The 19,109-nt window shown below is 41.9% G+C and overlaps 1 protein-coding gene across 9 annotated transcripts in view; it reads right to left on the bottom strand.

Annotated features, from left to right (window-relative positions):
- Positions 1-19,109, bottom strand: part of cut (homeobox protein, cut) — a 168,777-nt gene that overhangs the window by 17,849 nt on the left and 131,819 nt on the right. For all 9 annotated transcript variants that reach the window (XM_076541667.1, XM_076541674.1, XM_076541675.1 and 6 more), the window contains exons 4-5: positions 3,377-3,695; positions 874-2,139 (exon numbers count right to left, since the gene is read on the bottom strand). In XM_076541667.1, coding sequence (XP_076397782.1) covers positions 874-2,139; positions 3,377-3,695 — 1,585 coding nt within the window. The remainder of the gene's footprint in view (positions 1-873; positions 2,140-3,376; positions 3,696-19,109) is intronic.

Raw genomic sequence — 19,109 nt, 5'->3', positions numbered from 1 at the left:
AAATCCCTGTGACGTGACAAGTAGACAAATGTCTATGTGATAAGTAGACAAATGTTTAACATTGAAATTATGAATGTAACAAGAAAAACCCCGAATTAAAATATTACTCATACAAGGACAGAGTAGTCCCAGCGGTGTCGGAGCAGCCTGTTGCTCGTCTCTCTATAACGAAAACACTTGGAACACCTAAAACGATTTGAGCTATTTTAAGGGATCAGACCTAATAAGAACATCTGGAGCGTATACATTATCATCTAAAAATATCTTTCAATGTTCTTGGCCCTACGATGACACATCGTCCATACAAAGCCACCTGATTTCTATGAATATCTTTGGATGACAGAAAGCTCACGATGTCACCAACGCTATCTTGAGGACTATCTTTTTGTGTAGAGGGATGAGACATCCGGTTCGAGGGTTACATGTCCCTTTCCATTGTTAGACCAAATAGAGATACACCATTGACACCCGTATTAGACAGCCGAAAAAGTTAACTGACTAGCTGATGTGGTTAGTGATTCGGCAGAACAGATTATTGGCAGTGCGAGGCAGAAAAGAGTTCTTAGTCAGCGGCGAAAGCTCAAACGAGCCATTATCGATCAGCGGTAAAGGACACATCAACAGATTTAGCGTCGGGATGAATTTTTAAAGCGTAGCTTAACCTGTTGCTGTATAACATCCTGAACAATCAAAGACAGTTCCCAGCTCGGTCCGAGACCAAGATAATATTGTACAGCTTGGCTCTTTGAGACCTTATCATAAGCACAAAATACGACCTGTCTCTTCCGGCAGACGTCTGATCTTCACCGCTTGCGAGTAGGTCCGAAAAAAGGCGGGAAAACTGGAGTGACAACTGGAAACTGAGGTACTCACCTTTCTTGGGTATCAGGGACTTAAGCAGCATTACAGCGTTGTCGTCGCAAGCCCAACCATGCATCTTCCTGTAGCTGTCCCGTCCTTTTTCTGTCAATTTGTCCCATGGCTTTGGTTTGCTTAGCAACTCGCTAACGGTTCCTTGGCTCAGACCGAGAACGTACTTTGCAAACAGTCTTTGACCGATGTTGTGTATGGACAGCAGTTCCCGAACCCTCCTGGCTATGTGCAGCGTGTCCAGGTTCTGCGACGCGTACTTGTCCATGTTGTACCGAAGCATCTCTTGTAGTCTGGCTTCCATGGGGTCACCCTTCGGGATAAGCGACTCGCCCAATCTGCCGGCCATGCCTGCAGCGCCGAACTCGTCGCTAAATCTGAACGGATGCGTTCTCTCGTCGAAACGAAATGGATTCTTGAGTGTGTCCAGCACACTTAGGCCCCCGATGTTGTTATTGGTCAGATGATGGCTGTTGTTATTGTTATTATGACACGATTCTTGGTCCGCGGGACTCTTTAGCGGCGGTACGGTCGGTATAGCGGGTGTCATGCTTCCACCGTTGACGGAGGCCGACGAGGTAGACGTGTCGACCATCGTCGTGGGCGGTTGAAAGCTCGGTGGCGATGTTAACGCAGTTGTGGAGGATGGCGTCGGTGGGGCAGGCGTTTCGTGGCCGGACACCGGTGTCGGAGCCTTCTCGGCATCAAGGCAACTCAGTGGAGTGGTTCCTAACGGGGTATTCGACTTGGCTGGCGTGTTGGAGCTGGACGATGGGTCCGTTGGCGAAGATAGATGATTTAAGCTAGTAGTGGTAGTTGGAGGGTGCAAGCCAATTAGTGGTTGAGCTTGCTGCAACTGTTGCTGCGAGAGTTGACCCAGTGGAGTCATCTGTTGTTGTTGTTGTTGTTGTTGCTGCTGTTGCTGCGGCTGCTGTTGTTGCGGTTGAGGTTGGTGCTGTTGTTGTTGTTGTTGCTGTTGCTGCTGCTGATTCATGATGGACCTCTCCAACGACCGCCTCCAGTTGGCGACGATCTCTTCACCGAGAAAGGAGCCGAAGGTTTCGACATTTTGGAGAGGAGGCGGGAAAAGGAGACTGGACGTCGTCGAGGTGGCTGATGAGGGTGTGGGAGTGGAACGTGGAGGAAGGGAGACTGCTGCTGGGGGTGGCGGCGGTGGTTGCTGGGAGGACAGGTGGGGCGAAGGCGGCACACCCCCGACCCCGTGAGGTGAGGCGGTAGAGGCGCGCTGCAGGGGTGACGATAGTCCACCTGCAACCACCAAAAACACAAGGGACCGCGTCAACACGAGCTCACACACGCGCGTGACCTAACGGTTTTCGATACTGATCAACCGGGTCCCTTTCGTGTCTGTCGTGACATCCTAAGTTCTTCAGTGGCCTCCTGGACGATAGACGACGACCGAGACTCTCTTTTTCGACGCTTCGTCGCTTGGTCCACTCAAACGAGGAACAACGTGGCCCAACGAGAGGAAAAGTGTCGCGCACCGGGTACGGTTTCCTCGTCTTTTTTCAAAGGAATCCTTGTTGCGACCGGGTTCTCGAACAGTTTACAGATTTTTTTGCTAGAGAAGCTACGAAAGGAGGATAACGCTTGGAACCCAGATACGATGATTGGCTTTCCTTCTCTGCCGCGGCGTCTCTCTCGCTCTGTCATTCTTTTCTCATTCCCGATCGATTCGTGAAACGCATTGACCCGGATAAATATTGTCGAATACTGCCCACGAATTTGCGTGTACGCTTTTCCCCAGCGTGCAGACGGTCGTAGTCGGGGCTCCGGGCGACATGAGGTGGACTTGGGGGATGTCCGTGATGTTTTGGTAAGGAGTTTGGGTCAACGTGCGGGTCACGGTTACGTTAGTACCTTCTACAAGGGTACGTTAATTCACGTACCAGCGAGAGAGCAGCTCGAAAAGTGTGCAATCTAAGCAGTACAGGATCTCAGAATTAGGCAGAGGAAGAAAGACAAAGATAAAGACGGAGGTAGAGCTAAAGAGAGAGAAAGAAAAATAGTGTCATAGAATGATAGCGTTACCGTTAGCGACAGAGATAAAGTAAAAACAGGACCAATAGAACAGAACGTTTATTAGTAAAGAGATTGGGAAAGACGAGGAAGATAAAAGTTAAAGAACACAATGGCAAGCAAGAGTTATTTTGTTGTTCCTTTTCTCTCGGTAAGCTCCTTCAGTCATCCCTCGTTCTTTATAAAAGCGTCCGCGTTGCGTGACTCGTGTCCTTTTTTTCTTTTTATTACTATTATTATTATTACATGGAGCCCTTCGACGTAGCCTCGAAGAGAGAGAGAGTCGGGGATCGAAGACCAGTTCAGCGCAGGAATTAGTAGCAATACCAGAAAGGTTTCAACTAATAACTTTCGCACAATTCCTGATCTAAGCATGATTCGTTCCAGATCGAATTACTTTTACGCGAATTGATGAACGATATCCGTAATCTGAGCGGTGACAGAAAATTGATTAGCTGCGACTTACCGAGCGCATCCGGGGTGCTGGATGGTTTCAGGCTCTCGGTTTGCTGAAGCGCCTTCGAGCGTTCCATCAGAAGGTGTTCCAAGCTCTTGCCAGGCTCACCGGTTGGAATTTGCGAGAGATCGACGGACTTCAGCGCGTTAATTTCGCGTTTCAGGTCGTCATAGTCCCTCTGTCGCTCCAGTTTGCTCTCCAGTCTGCTGATGTGCTGTCTGCGTGCCTCCAGTTCTTCCTCCAGTCGAGCTGTCGCCTGTGCGCTGGTCTCCTGGAGACGCTGCAGGCTCTGCTGCAGTCTGGACACCTCCTCGACCAATTGGCTAATCTGAAATGCAAAGTTTCGCTTCGTTAATAATGCCGTCCTAAAAGAATAATCAGACCGCGATCAGCTTATTAATTAATAACACATCTACTAAGGAACTACTCGTTCACCTGTTTCAACTTGTCACGAGTCGGACACGAACGTAATTACATTACCATCGATACAAATATAGAATCATATTCACGGAATCCAACTCCGCCCCCGTGAATCCCTGCGATCTGCTTCGGGAGCCGTTTATCAGCGGGTAAGGAGCTTAGCAGAAGCTCTTTATTAATTTTATCGAATCGATTGCACGGAATCGATATTGGCCGCTTAACAGGCCAGATAGCTTGAAATCTCGTCGGTTCTGAATGTAATTACCGGTATATTGAGTTAAGATTCGTCTACGCTCGGTCTGGAACAAGTCTTCGACCTGTGTGGGTCATTGGCTGGCCACGTTACGTTCTCTAACGGTGCACAGTGCCTATAATTACTATGAATTGACTATAGAAATGTTCCGTTGTAATTTTTTCTGAAAATCATCAATGTTAGCTCTATTAGTGCGTTTGGTCTAATCTTCATTGGGGTATTGGCAATTTTATATAATATTTATTTCACTTATTATATATTTGATATTTTTTAGAACAGTTGGTTTGTGTTTAACAATATGCTCCATGTTAGAACAATGTATTAAGCAATCAAATTAGCAAATAATTCGACAGATGAAATCCCGTCTCGTGAAAAATTGATTCCGTTAATCGTACATCCACAAAGATACGAGTTCGGGAAGCATATCAATAATAAAAGTATTATTCCCCCGCCCATTGAAAGTAATCAATCGAATGAGAATTCGAGTCCCATCTAGCTGTTTCATTCGCTCCATGTGAATAGGCACAATGAACGCGTGTTGGAAAACGCGATCAGAAAGAAAGGGTGCAACCAGGGTGAAAAGAGGAGAAAGAATAGACAGGGGCAAATGGGTGAAAAAAGGAAAATGAGTGGCAGATCGGGCATAGAAACAAAGGGAAAGAGGAATAAGGGGAGGGGCTTAGAATGAGACAGATATTGGTGGAAGGAAAAATTATAGCTAAATTAAGGGTTGAAGTTAAGGAAGGTGCTTACATTTTATTTTTACTTGGTTATCAGTAGTTTTGGTGTTTTGTTTATTGGGGTTCACAAGGATTCAAGGAATTAGGATTCAAGAATTCAAGAATCGAGGATTCTAAGATATCTATAAATAGTAGAAGAGATTTCACTTAGTGTATTATTAATATTTTTGTAATTGATAGCTAATTAAATTTATTAGTCAACTGTTACCCTGCACAATAAATTTTATACTGAAATACTAAAAATTATCTTTTGTTTCATATACGTCAAATACAGTTTAGTAATATAATATATTTAGTTACCCTGTCTTAATAACAAGATTCTTATGAGAAAATTAATGAATATGAAAGATATTAAAATTTAATGAAATTAAAATATTATGAGTGAATTGTCGATGTAAATTATTTGTCTAATTTAAATTTAAATTTATATTGTAAAATATAATTTCTGAGGGGTGCACTTTCCCTTATAATCCATTTTTAAAGTGTTAAAATATTTATGATGAGACAACAAATGATAATTTTGTTCGAATAACATCGTTTAAATTTATTTAAAGTTCAAATAGAAATTTTAATACTTTCATTGAAAATATTGAATTAAGAGATGAATGGGAGTGTGAAGCTGAGATAAGATCATGAACGGGGTCGCATAATTAGAGAAATGGGATGGATTCGATTACGAGTAATATTAGAATCGTTACATTAATAGGACTCGTCTATTATCTATTAATCGAGAGTCATTATTAATTTATGCTAGCCATCATCGATCGATCTGTCGACACGAAACACCTCACCCTATTATCGAAAAGTGTTCATCACTTACATTCCTACGAAACCGACATTTTCTTTCATATTTTTCCTCTGAAGACAAGAAATAAAAATTAAATTACATATGTATGATATGTTTCTGCACTGACTAAAAATAAAATGCAAATAGACTAAGAAAAATACTAACTTTAAAAATTAATTAATTATTACATTTTATTATTAGTATGATGTTTGTTAAATCATAACAGTTGTATAAATACAATAAAACAGTGATTAATACTGTTATAGTTCGAACAAATGAAAAAGTAACAGGAAAATGAAAATACAATAACAAATTTTTATTTTTTAATTTTCAACTTATAAATAAATGAATTTACAAGTAAATTTTCAAAAATATTAAAGACATGAGAGACTATTTTTTAGCTCTTTGGCTAGTGACAAATTTATAATAACAATACAAGAAAATAAAAATATCGAAAAAGTATAGTGCTTCATTTCGAGCGTTAAAGTTCTAAAAATTCGTAATAAAATTACCGGAAAAGTATAGTGCTTCATTACGAGTGTTAAAGTCTTAAAAATTCGTAATAAAAATACCGGAAAAATATAGTGTTTCATTATGAGCGTTAAAGTCCCAAAAATTCGTAATAACAATCCAAGAGCTTAGAATACCGAAAAAGTATAAAAGTACCAAAACTTGTCAACCAAATGTTACGGGTGTTACCAGCAACCTTGCAAAATATAACGGAAAAACAGTAGAATCAGTATTTTCAGCAATTCACATTCGTAATTCCCTAGAAAGTAGGGGTGTCGCGAGGGTGGTTTCCTTACGGGGCAAATAGTGACGAGGAGGGGGTGGCGTGATCAATCGCGATGAATCGCGAAACGTTCGGAAGTTCCGAATCGGAACCCATCCACGTGTTACTCGACCGGTTATATTCGACGAAAATATCTGTAGCGAAGGGTGTGCAAAGGGTAGCCCAGGGGTTGGAAAGAGCCCCGACAGCAGCCGAGAGAGAGGGAGAGGACGATTTTAAACCTGAATGCGTTTTGCACGGTGCAACGGGCGATGCGAACGAGATCGTATCAATTGTTTTTCCCCGGTGAGGCATCATCCCTTTTCCGGGGGTTAATTGAGGAGCAAAGCTTCAATTTCGCGGAATTCACGCCTCCGGCGTGCATCGACAGGTCTAGCCAATAGAATGAGCTGCGGATTTAAAAAACATCGGTTCTTTTTTCTTTCTTTGTTTTTATTTGCAACGGTGTTCAATAAACAAATTTTGCGCCTCTTTTTGTCTTCTCTTTGTTCGTTTGATAGGGGATGAGGAAATCGAGATTGGCGCGAATGTTGGAAGCAGATTATTTCCTGGACAGATTAATTCTATCGATTATATCTGATTGCATTTCTTTTAAGGATATGTATCAAAGATTTAATGTATAAAGATTTAAATTTCGATAATGAATTCATTTTTAGTATAAATTCTGTAAAATTTATTAGGTGATTATTAAAATTGATTTGAAAAAGTCTAGGTTTGTTTATCAATTTCTAATTTCGTATCAAAGATTTAATTCGTTTTTCTTAATTTCATAAGCGAACTTAATTAAACAAGCTTATTAAAATATTTATTAGAGAATTTTTTCTGACTTTGATTATAAGAGTACGCCATTTAAAAAATCATCATTGAATTTAATTAAACAAGCTTAACTAAAATATTTATTAGAGAATATTTTTTGCAATTGATCATAAGAGTACGCCATTTAAAAAATCATCATTGAATTTAATTAAACAAGCTTAACTAAAATATTTATTAGAGAATATTTTTTGCAATTGATCATAAGAGTACGCTATTTTAAAAATCATCATTGAATTTAATTGAACAAACTTAACTAAAATATTTATTAGAGAATATTTTCTAAAATTGGTCGCAAAAGTTCCTCGGTCATTTTAAAAATCACCAATGAATTTAATTAAACAAGCTTAACTAAAATATTTATTAAAGAATATTTTTTGACATTGATCATAAGAGTACGTCATTTTAAAAATCATCATTCAATTTAATTAAACAAGCTTAACTAAAATATTTATTATTTATAGACTGTCATCACATTCCTATAAAATTATTAACACATCTTAAGTATTACATAAGTAACTTAAATCACTAACGTCAATATTTAATAGTAATCATCAACAAAAATAATTAGTTACAATTATTATTCTTCAATAACAATTATTCCTTATCATATAATTTCAGTAGATTCACTAAACAGTTTAATCATACAACAGTTCATTTTATTATCGTAAAATAACTAATTTATACAACCAATTCACCAGAGTCAAGATCGAAGATCCTTGATAAAATACCGCGTTTTCTCACAGTTTTGTTTATTTAACACCGTCAATTGCCCTGCATCGTTCACAATCGATATACGTCTATAAGTTACTTTGTACGTCGCGATCACACGAAGGGGTTGCGAGGATACAGATAAGTACGCATCGATGTTCTATACACGCTGGTTGACTGAACCAGGGAGGGTGAGGGGGAGGTAAGTTCCCGAAGTTGCTCGTAATAATGTCCGCCATTAGCTATGGGGTAGGTTATCGCTTTGCGAGCGAAACCGAGAGGAAGGACAGCTGGAATTAACAGCGTGTCGATATCGTTCAACTTACTTCGTGAATGCGACAATCGCATGAACGTGCGTGTCTTCTTCCCATGTTCAAAAATCTGATGGAATTCTGATTTTTATGTTTATAGAATCCACAATTTACATTTGTAGTAGAATCAACACGTCATATAAACGATAACTCTTAGACAATTGCGATAGGACTTAACATTTCAACCCCGAAAGATCTGTTTTATTATACATGCATGCATGTATGCATGTCTGAAGACAAAATAAATATATTCTGAAGACAAAATAAACAAATATAGAAATATATGTATTGTGAATGCTTCTGTATGATCACTGCTATCATAAAATATACAATACACCACTGTTATCATAATTTACCTAAAAACCTAGACATACCGGCAGACGCACCCTAAATAGCCAAACTCCAGAAATTCATCAACCATACAGGAAAGTTAATAGATTGTCCGACAGAAATTCCATTTGTGCAAGTTATTAGAAAGCAGCTGGCTCATGCATGTATCGATAACATCAACGTTTCTATCTGTCCGCGGATTCGTTAAATTTAATGTCCCCGAGTCGTTCGTAAAACCCGGGCCCTCGATTGCTGCAGTCACACGTTGCCTTCCATATTGAATTTCGATCTTGCCCCAGATCTCAGGTTAGCCTATGACCATCGCCGTTGAATAGGGACACTCTGCGGACAGGGGATCATAAATTTTTTTTTTCATCCCGCTTTTAGATCATTCAATCTGTCTCACCGATATACCGCGGTAATGAAAGATACGAGCAGGTACGCTCGCGAATAAAAACGGCATCGTGTTCCACGATATTTTTTCGAATAAAAGAAAGGAAGTCCTGAGTTTTAGGGATATTTTGTGAAAAGGTAAATTTTTCTTTGACAGTATTGGCACTTTTCCTCTTTGGATTATGAAGTTAATGCGATCCAAGGTATTTGGCACGGTGTCACAATCATAATGGAATAACGTGTGAAGATTAACTTTTGATGAATTAACGTGCTAAATTTACAGTTGCTGCCTATAGTTTTGCTAAGTTGTTCTTATAAATGAAAATGGCGATACAAGGCACGTGATAGAAATTGTAGATATGTAGATATTGTAGATATGTAGACACTGCACTCAAAAATAGCCTTTCACAAATAGAATCAATTGTTCAGCAATGGGTACGAAAGGAATGTATCATGAATTGTTCAAGAAATTAAAGTCTAGCATTTTGTATTAAACCTTCTTTTCCATCCCTAAAAAGTGTAGTCTAGGAAAAAAGCAGTAATCAGGTAGTAGCATCCATCTCATTATTCCTCGTAGCGCAACAGCATCCCTGTGTCATCGATAAAAGCAATGCTCGTTAAGGGTATAGAGTTAGGCATGATCGGTGTGCGTCTGACCATGTAGAGGGAGGTAGGTGTTACTCGGTAAAAACAAGCGAGGCTTGATCGATGGTCGCGAGGCATGGCGGGTAACAGTGGTCAGGACGAAGGTGAGACGGACCGGAAGACATGATCGGTCGCATGCAAATTAAAGCAAACCCAAAGGCGTCCGGGGGTGAGAAGTCGAGCGAGAGGGTTCGAGAAAAAGGGGGAGAGAGACGGTGTCGAGCGAGGTGGCTCGAAGTAGCCGGCGTTGGTTGCCATTGTTTCTTGACCGTCGATCATCTCCTTCAACCCTCTGGCTTGGTTGCTCGGAGCTCCGTGATTTTTGCTATTTGCATTATACACAGGCGTCCGAGGGGCCTTTGTTTGTCGAGCTATTGATCACATTTTCTCCCGCGGTATAATCAATCTTCACGCACACCGCCGCAACCCTCCTCGCACTTATGTGCCGCGGGGTTGAGCGCACACGTGACCGCGGAAACGAGTACGTGTGCGCGACGGCACGCAGGGGGTGCGCAAGGAGGCCGGTTGCTTCGTGTATTAATTTTCGTTGCCTGTCCACCAATGATGAGCCGCGAGGGATCGTTATGGCCGCAGGAGCCCGACTACTTCCGCGGGATCTCCTTGGAGGGAGGGATGATGCGAGTTTCGGATGCTTGATACTATGCGGTCGGATCGTGCTCGAGTGTTCTTTGTTTTGCCGTGTTCAATACCCGTGTTGGCCCACGATTAAATAAAATACTCCTTTTTTCTCTCATATCATTTTTATTACATACAATTTACATATCATCTCTCCAATTATTTTACCAAATAAAAGTCACTGCCCTTTACGCCACTACGTTATAAGAATATACTGTTCCATTTAAAAAAACCAAGGTGACCTTCGATAGACGTCTTTTCTGGAGCAAATGTATCACGCGACGCTTCATTCGATACCATTTAAATCTGCCCGATGAAATTTTTGTCTATCTTTCACTATTTTAGAGTGACAGCTTGGCCCAGTTATGTGGGTATACATTTTTGTTTCGGTTGTTGGCAGCACGATATTAATATTGTACCGTCAGAAATATTTTCGATCTCAAAACTCTACATACAATTATTAATTATTTATTAATGCTGCAATTTGCGAGGCAACTACTACCGAAACTTTTCGTTATTCTAAATTTCTTATGCTTATTTTAAAATTTTTAAACAATACATTTGAAACATTTGTACATGTATGAAAAGCGACAAATTAAAATTTGTTGTATGAAAGTGAGGAGCGATGATTTTGAGGGTGCAATGCAAATGAAAGAGCGAGGAGTATTCATAATTGCGGATTCTTTGATTGAGGTGCGAATTCTTGAAGAAACACGGCACCAAGGGGGTAGCGATTTGTAATTTTTTGGTCGGGCAAGAAAGATCGTGGGCTACCCCGAAGGTAACACACCACGGCTCCTGATGGGTGGGTGGTAGGGAGGGAAGGGGTTAGAGGATCTCGGAGGCTCTCTCCTTTTCTCGCCACGAGAGAATGCCAATTAAAAGCCGGGCTCGGAAAGAAAGCCCAATCGATAGGAGGCGGCTATCCCTTTCCCTCCCTCCTCAGCCCACCCCTTGCTTATTCTGATTCCCTTTCGCTCTCTCGACAGGGGTAGCGAGGCAGCCAGAGCCGAAGGGTTGCCCAAACTGGGAAGTGGGAATTATGGGCAGGATTAATATGCAAGGACTGGATACGTGCGGTGGCAGGGGGTGGATGGCGAAGCAACAAAAGGGGTCGAAGGGGAAGTGCGGTAAGAGGGAAAAGGGGCTGCGTTCTGTCTTCGTCCGTCTGATGTCGAGGCGAAGAGCCTCGTTTCCCTGCTTGTCCCTGCCCCCCCTGCACCCTCTCCCGTCCTATCGGCTCGCATCTCATCCCCACCATCGTTTCCTTACAGGATACACGGCTAACGGACACCCCTATCGATTTTACAACTCGATATATGTGAATACCCACTTGTCTAATGACTGATCGGGCTTCGAGCTCAACCCTTTCCCTCCGGCTCAGCTCCTACCCCCCTTCCTCGACCGGCAGAGCTTCTCCGGCAACCACCCCCGACGGGGCCGCCCAGCGGCGAATGTATCTCGCCTCATTACACCGACTACGTGCCTTTGGCCGACATCTCGCGCTGCATCGACGCGCACAAAAATCCACCCTGAATCCGTCGCGATTAGCGATGGGATCCAAGTATATTGCAACTACGAATCTGATTCAATATTATCGAATACCACTTCGCCATTTCTCGAAAGAAATATAAAGATAAATTTCAACCTAATCGCTCATTAACTCCATCTTATATAATTCCTCGTGATAGGACACCATGTACATTCTACTGTTGGTGTGGATGAAACATGTGATCCTCACGAGTGAGACTTTAGGATTTTCAGCGCTAAGACAATAGTTTAAGATATAAGGGATTTATAATGTTACAGTATCGCATCAATCGATGTCACAATTTTAGGATCTCTCTACGTCTTTAGAGTCTCTCCAGGTTGTTCTTACAATTTCCCTGCGTCATCCTTAGAATCTCCCTAAGTTTTCGTCCTCACCCTAGGTGCTCTTTAGTCTCTCGGTTCTAAGAGTAAGAATACACAGTTGCACCTAATCCCTCATCAGGATAAACTCATCTCCACACGGAATGTAATAACCTCAAATTCCACGAAGTAAATTTTTTGACCTTCAGCTCTGTATATCCACTCAGGATCAATCTCCCAATCACTCGGTCATAAAGACTCTTTTGACCGACTGTGTTTACTCGATCAAAAACCGATTTCGACGATATATCTCGCTGTCTATCAGTTGAACGGAGCTCTTTCGATCTGGCTTTTCGGCTCTTGTTTTAATTGACCCAGATCCCGAGGCTGAATCCCTCGCTTCGATCGCTAACGAGTCGAATGGTTTTTTCCTTTTTCGAGAGGGTACGAGATGGACAGAGGAAGATGTTTATGAAGGAATATTTTATTCCGTTATCCACAAACGTGGAAGGTGAAACAAAGGTGGGATGGAGACGCAAAGCGAACGGATAAGAGTAGCAGGGGTAGCCGTAACATGGCCTGGCGCGAAGGGTAGAAGGCAGAATGTATGATATTTTATTTTAGCGTTCTTCTGGGCGCCGCTAGATAAGCCTCCGAGGATTTATGCTTATTACGAGCGAGCACCAGCGAGGCCACTCTTTGCCGAAACCATTTCTGTACAATGCTAGTCGTTTTCTCCCTTTGTCTTTGTTCTCGCTCTTACGATGTCTCTCTCTCGACTCTCTTTCCTTTATTTTTACCGGTGTTCTGTATTTGCCATGAGAATTGCCCTTTTCTTAGGCTCAAATTCCTTCTTGTAGACCTTCCTTTCTATTATTGTTTCCTTGACCCCCAGCTACCTTTGATTTTACGCTCAATTCTTCCTGGCGACTTTTCCTTTTGTCCCTCAAGTGTTCAATTTTTCCCCAAAATATATTATCTTTCACACAAGAGTTCACTAAATTTTCTGCGAAAAGAACTTTTAAATATCTTAATGTTTATTATGTTTAATATTGATGCTGTCTTTATGAGGAACGTTAAGATTCAGTTTTTGATCACTTAACATCGAAACGAAAAAAACAAACGTGTCCGAAAAATTTTGTACAATGCATGTAAAGAGACTTCATTTGAATAATAAAGTGAAACTTCGTTTGAACAAAGTGAAGAAAATTTTTAATTCCAATAAAACATCAGAATAAGCGTATCATAAATTATATAAATAAAGACCAATAATATTTTCTAAGCAAAATTACAATCCGTTTAAACAGTAGATCAAACAAAGAATTGCGAAACGTCGATGAAATAATGTGCCTCCAACCCCAAACCGACGAATCGCGTCGTCGGATCTCGGTTCGTCCTCGACGCTCGCGAGTTTCTCATTAGCCAGCGCGACTATGCGGCGTCCGCGTCCCTGCACGCGACGCAACAATGGAAGCCCGCGATCATCGGCCTTCCACATCGTATAAATGTCACCGAACACTTCGTATATTGAACGGCTCTGTCAATAAGCGGCGACGGCCACAGTGCCGCCGATTATGAAACGTACGACCCCCAAGCCATGCCACCCCTTCAACGCTGTCGAAGCTGACACCGTTTGAGCCGATTGAAAATCCTTAACAAGAAAGCACTTTTTTCCAAACTTATTCTACAAACAAAAATTTTTGCATACTGTCTTCGGACTTTGCACACTGTTGATATGGCAAGATCTTATGGGATATTCGTTTATGTGTATGGGTTTATTTTATCGTACCGTGTTTTTCTTTTTAGTTTGTATTACAGTGATATCGTACCTTTGTTATTCTTTTTATATTACATGTGTGATGTACTCATTTGTATCGACATGTCCATGTGGACATTGTGCTTTGCACTTTTATTGTACATATTACATTCATGTTTATATTCGATGGACATTATGTTACGTTTATATTAGGTTATGTTTATATATTGTTGTACTTCACATTTATATTATATGGACATTATGTTTTACATTTATATTATATGGACGTTATGTTTACATTTGTATTATATGGACATTATGTTTACATTTGTATTATATGAACATTACGTTTTACATATATGATGTATGGTTTAAGTATGCAAATTATAAAATGGACGTTATTCGGATGTTTCACAATTCCGTATAAAAAACTGCAAATGAAACCAGACTGGTTATAAAATCGAAGGATGCAAAATGCGTGGAAGAAAAGTAACGGTGATGTATCAGAAAGCTTGAAGAAATTCAGTACGATGTGCATGAAATATAGTCACACATGTCCAACGAAAAAGCCGAAGAGATCCCGAGAACCTGGCAGAGGGTGGTTTCCTTCGCGTGGTCTAATTGGTGGATCCGAAGGGTGGAACTTCCCCGTAAAATACCAGCGCGATATCGAACGTACGTGTCCGCCGACGTTATACGGTTCCGCGTATGATACGTGTCGTTACTCACCCCCTTGGTCTTCCGCAACAGAAAACCGCACCCCGTGGCACCCCTCGCCACCCCAATGCAAATCTCTTTTTCTCCGCGCGTCTCGGTTTTAAATGCCGCCCTCTCTCTCTTACGCCCCATCCGGCCGTCTCTCTCTTTCTCTTGCCCGCTCCGTCTGCGCCTCCCTTACGCGGTCGGCTACCCTTTCCGCCTATATCGCTTTCTACCCCGGACCAACCCCTCCGTTACGCGCTCTTTGTTCTTTCCATGGGCCACCGTCGCAACCCTTCCTTCGCGGCGTCGCCCGCTCTTTTTGTCGTTGTGGCTTATTCGATATATTGTAGCGTGTTCCCGAGATGGGGCGGGGGGTGGAATGGAGGCGGAGTGATATCGGAGACAAATGACGGACGGACAAAAAACCAACGGACACCCAGGACAATTTGCTAACTGTTGATCCGTGACGGGATGAAGGGATTAGGCGCCGTGTGACCTAAGGACGTCGTCCTTGCGTTTTTCAACATCTTAAATTCTTTTGTTTATGTCGCATTTTTTTGTTAGAGTGATTTATTCAGGAGACATCTCTGAATTTTGCATAAGTTAGGGCTAGTTACTTATATGATTTTTTACAGGCTCTTTTGGTCAGGTGGAAGGCTTTGCAAGGGTTAGAGAATGGAGATATTTAATTTTATTAATTTTAATGAGATACCATGTTACAAATGTGAAGTCTTGTTAGTTTGACGTAAACTAGGGGTAGTTTTCATAATCTTCCACAGATTCTTTTAGTCTTGGGGTCTATTTCTATTGACTTATAGATATAACCTTATATCGCAAGTCTGAATTAGCAGACACCACATGATGACCATTTAGACCTAAGTAGAGGGTGAAATTCTCGCATATGTATTCTCTTGGAAATTTTATTGGTCAACTGTCTTTAATTCTAAATTCTGATTAATTGTAACCAAGATTTAGAAAAGTAAATTTAAATTTAGTAGTTTGCTGCAGAAATTAAATGAAACTAAAACAAATTTGAGGAATAGTGATAATATACATACGTAATATAATTTATCGACGTACGAAGTATAATATACAACGTTCTTAAACAGTTTCCTCCATCTCTAGACTCAGGTTCTACATAGCATGTTCGGATTATTTAGAAAGAAATATGAGACAATGCGATGTAATAAATAAAGAAGGTTTTAAAAGTACTTTAGAAGAAGAATAGCAAAAAATTGCATCAAATTTTATCACGAAGTTGCATTCTGTGCCAAGAAGATTAAAAGCGGTTTTAAAGGCAAGATGTTCAAGATAATATTAATGTAACGTAATCTCAAGAAATAGATTACACCCTTGTCACATTAATCAATTCTGTAGATCATTCAAACAGTGTAGAATATTTCAACCATATAAAAATTGTTACAATCTTCTTAAAAATTCTGATCAATTTGAGTTAATGTAACATATCGTTGAATCTTTTTCTCTTCCGTGGTGGTTCACCCCGTTGTCCACGTTAGCGCCGAGGGTGACTGGAGATATTGGAGACAAATGACGCAGCAAAAAAGCAACCCTCTTGACACGGCTTTCTCCCTGATCAGTTACACTTTGAATATCGTGGCTGTCCGTCGGAATAAACCTCGAAAAATATCTTTTCACCTTTTTCAATCACCGCAGATTGAAAAGTCGATTTCACGTTCTTGGGCAAATAGCTTTGGGCGAGTCGGTGGTTTGTTGAATTTTATCATCGCCACGCGATCTCTCGCGATACTACTCGTTAGGGGGTGGTAGGTCCGGGCCGGCGGAAGAGGGGTGAGGTACTCGCGGTACGGGCTAATGAACTTCTCATTGATTGGTTAAAATTTCGTTAATACTCTGACGTGTGTTTCCTTGGAGGTATACAGCCCGTGCGAGCGAACCCTACGAGGGTGAATTTCGAAGGGTGGCTCGAACGTTAGTTAGGCCTCTCCGCGGTGCTGGCTGAAGTACCAACACCACCACCACCACCACCACCACCACCACCCTTGCCGCCTTTTATGACTGGAGGAAACTAACGAAATTTCCCTATCGGCGATCAATCCAACCCCGGGCCTCGCAACCCTTTTCATTGATCTACCGGCCTCCTCGGTCGAGGCTCAACCCCTTATCGTAACACCCTTTTGGCCGAGCGAGCGTCCCTCACAGAGCGTCCCGCTCGTTCTGTCTCTGCTTTTCTTCGTTCTACTCGCTCCCCACCCTCCGTCTTCATCCTCTACCCCCTTCGAAATATTACCATCGTCCGAGCGTGTCCCCGCGTTTCACGAAGGGCGCAGGAGAACCGGCTTCGATGACGGATCTCTAATTTTAATATCGCTCCAGTTCGCTTTGAAGTGCCCTCGTTAGGCACACGGGGGTGGACCGAGGGTTTCTTCGCCCTTGTACAACAGCACGTGTTGTAGGCCAGACTTATCCCAGTAAGGTTTTGATTTTTGACGGAAACGAGGTTGTTCCAAGGACCCGCATTATTGGAGAATTTTGATGTTTCATCCCGTTCAAAAAAAGGAAGACGAATTAATTATGGTGCAATTGAAATTAATACGAGATTTCAAATTATCTCTCGTTACATCAGCAGAACGCGGCTGAAAAGGCAGCCTCCTAGGTGTACCAGAGAAATCCTTTTTAACGAAGCTGAAGGGTGGGAAGCGATGTCGATAATCGCTAAATTGCCTCTGAATTCCTAGCGCAGCGTCGGCCTTTTGTCAGTTTCAATGGGTACGCATGTATGCTACGTTTTAACAACAAATTGATTCTGCAAGTAGTGATTTCATCCCTCGCGGATTGCTCTTGAAAGGATGATTTAAAGCTGACGTGCATCGAATTCCCATTTCTCGTTTCGTAATTTTATCCTGTCGTCGAAATTTACAAAGTTTCTCAAGAAAATACTCGATTTAACGTTAATTGAAATTGGAAACAGTGAAGGAGTTTCATTTAATTCTTATCTTCAATGATTCATTGGATGTTATGCGACACTAAATGGAAGTGATTGCAACACGCAATATCATTCAAATCCATTTGAAGAAACCTTGAACTGCAAATTGTAAAATCAAACGCAGAGTTTAAGTCAGGTTAAGTAAACCTAATACAAATCAAGTTAGTCAGGAGGTATAAATTAAAAATTGAGGTAGATCCACTGCAAAATAATCGAGGTCTAAGTAAGGTGAAAATTATGTGGGGAGTTTGAAGTCCATCCAGTTAGAAGATTCAGGCCAGTTCACGGTGAGTTAGGCCCGCGACCGGAAGAAGCAGAGACAAAAGGGTCCTTTGGCGGGAGTAAAAAATAACAAGAAGAAAGAGAAGAAGGTTGGATACAAACGCGTAATCCCTAACCTCAGGCAACGTTGGGTAAAGAGACCAAGAGGGAAAGGAGGACGAGAAGGTGGGCGGAGGATCGAAAGAAGTTTCTGACCCGCTTACGAGGAGTGCGAGCCTCGGAGTTCCCGCTACTTCACAAGAGTTTCCGAAGTGGCGAAGCAGACACCACCCTCCCTCTCGTTTCGGTGCCACAACCACCGCCAACCCCTTCGGCCCCTCTCGTCCGACCCGGTATCCTCCTTTCAAACACCCTACCATCGTCCAACGTTCTGCGTTGTCGGCTCCTCGTTGTTTGCCCCTTTCGCAGGCCCCCGAGAGCGGGGATGCAGCCTTTACTTTCGCTCGACGGTGAAAGTGAACGCAGCCACGTTTAACTGGGCCGTCCGGTGCGCGGGTGCCGCGTGCACCAGGAAAACTGGGACGCCGTGGAATTTCGAGCGGTTTCCCTCAATGGGGATGATGGTTCAACACCTAATAGTAGAGCTAATAGTTTTTTATATTGTTCGATCTAACCGAATACTTTTTACGGTTCAGCTATTTTGATCAAAACGAGGATGTTGAGCTTTGTCCCGGAAAGTGATGGTTGAAACAGAAAGGGTTGGTCGAACTGCATATTTGATAACATTCAGTTAGGTCAAATGATGAATATGACCTAACTGAATATTTTCAAATCCCATGCTTGTTAACTGATGGATATCTTTTTGATGAGATTATATTGGATAAGGATGTATGGATAATGAGTCACGGCTTGAACGAACATCACTTAACTCTATGTACAATTGAGATAAAAAAAGTGAAGATGTGGATGAGTCATGAATGTAAGAGTATTAAGCTAGAATGGGTTACTTCCTTAGTTATAAGTTAGAGTTCTAAAGTCAACAGGTTACAACTGCATCCAGGGATGTTTTTGCATAACTTAGATGGCTAGTGGACCGATGTAGATGAACCGAGGTAACGCTATAGAGTTAGAAGGCCTTATCACTTATGCTTAGGTTATGCGAAGGAATATGAGGAATCGAAGGCTTGATAGGTTTAAAGGGTTGATAGTGGTGGTATCGGTGGTGGTGGAAGGAAGAAGGTGGGGTGAGTGAGAGGAATAGACAGCCCGTAGATGGCGAGGGAGACCAGAGAGGATGCGGTATAGGTGATACTAGGTGGCTTTAGCTTCATCTCGCTCGGTATCTTATGCCGATACCTAACTCTCGCTCCGTTCTAACCCTTTGCCGGGCGATTCATCCATCCCGTTCTCTCTT

The sequence above is a fragment of the Megachile rotundata genome, chromosome 16 (genome assembly GCF_050947335.1).
Source record: "Megachile rotundata isolate GNS110a chromosome 16, iyMegRotu1, whole genome shotgun sequence".
In the NCBI taxonomy this organism is placed as follows: domain Eukaryota; kingdom Metazoa; phylum Arthropoda; class Insecta; order Hymenoptera; family Megachilidae; genus Megachile; species Megachile rotundata.
Note: the sequence above shows the minus strand (reverse complement) of the source record. Positions and strands in the feature narration are given on the sequence as shown.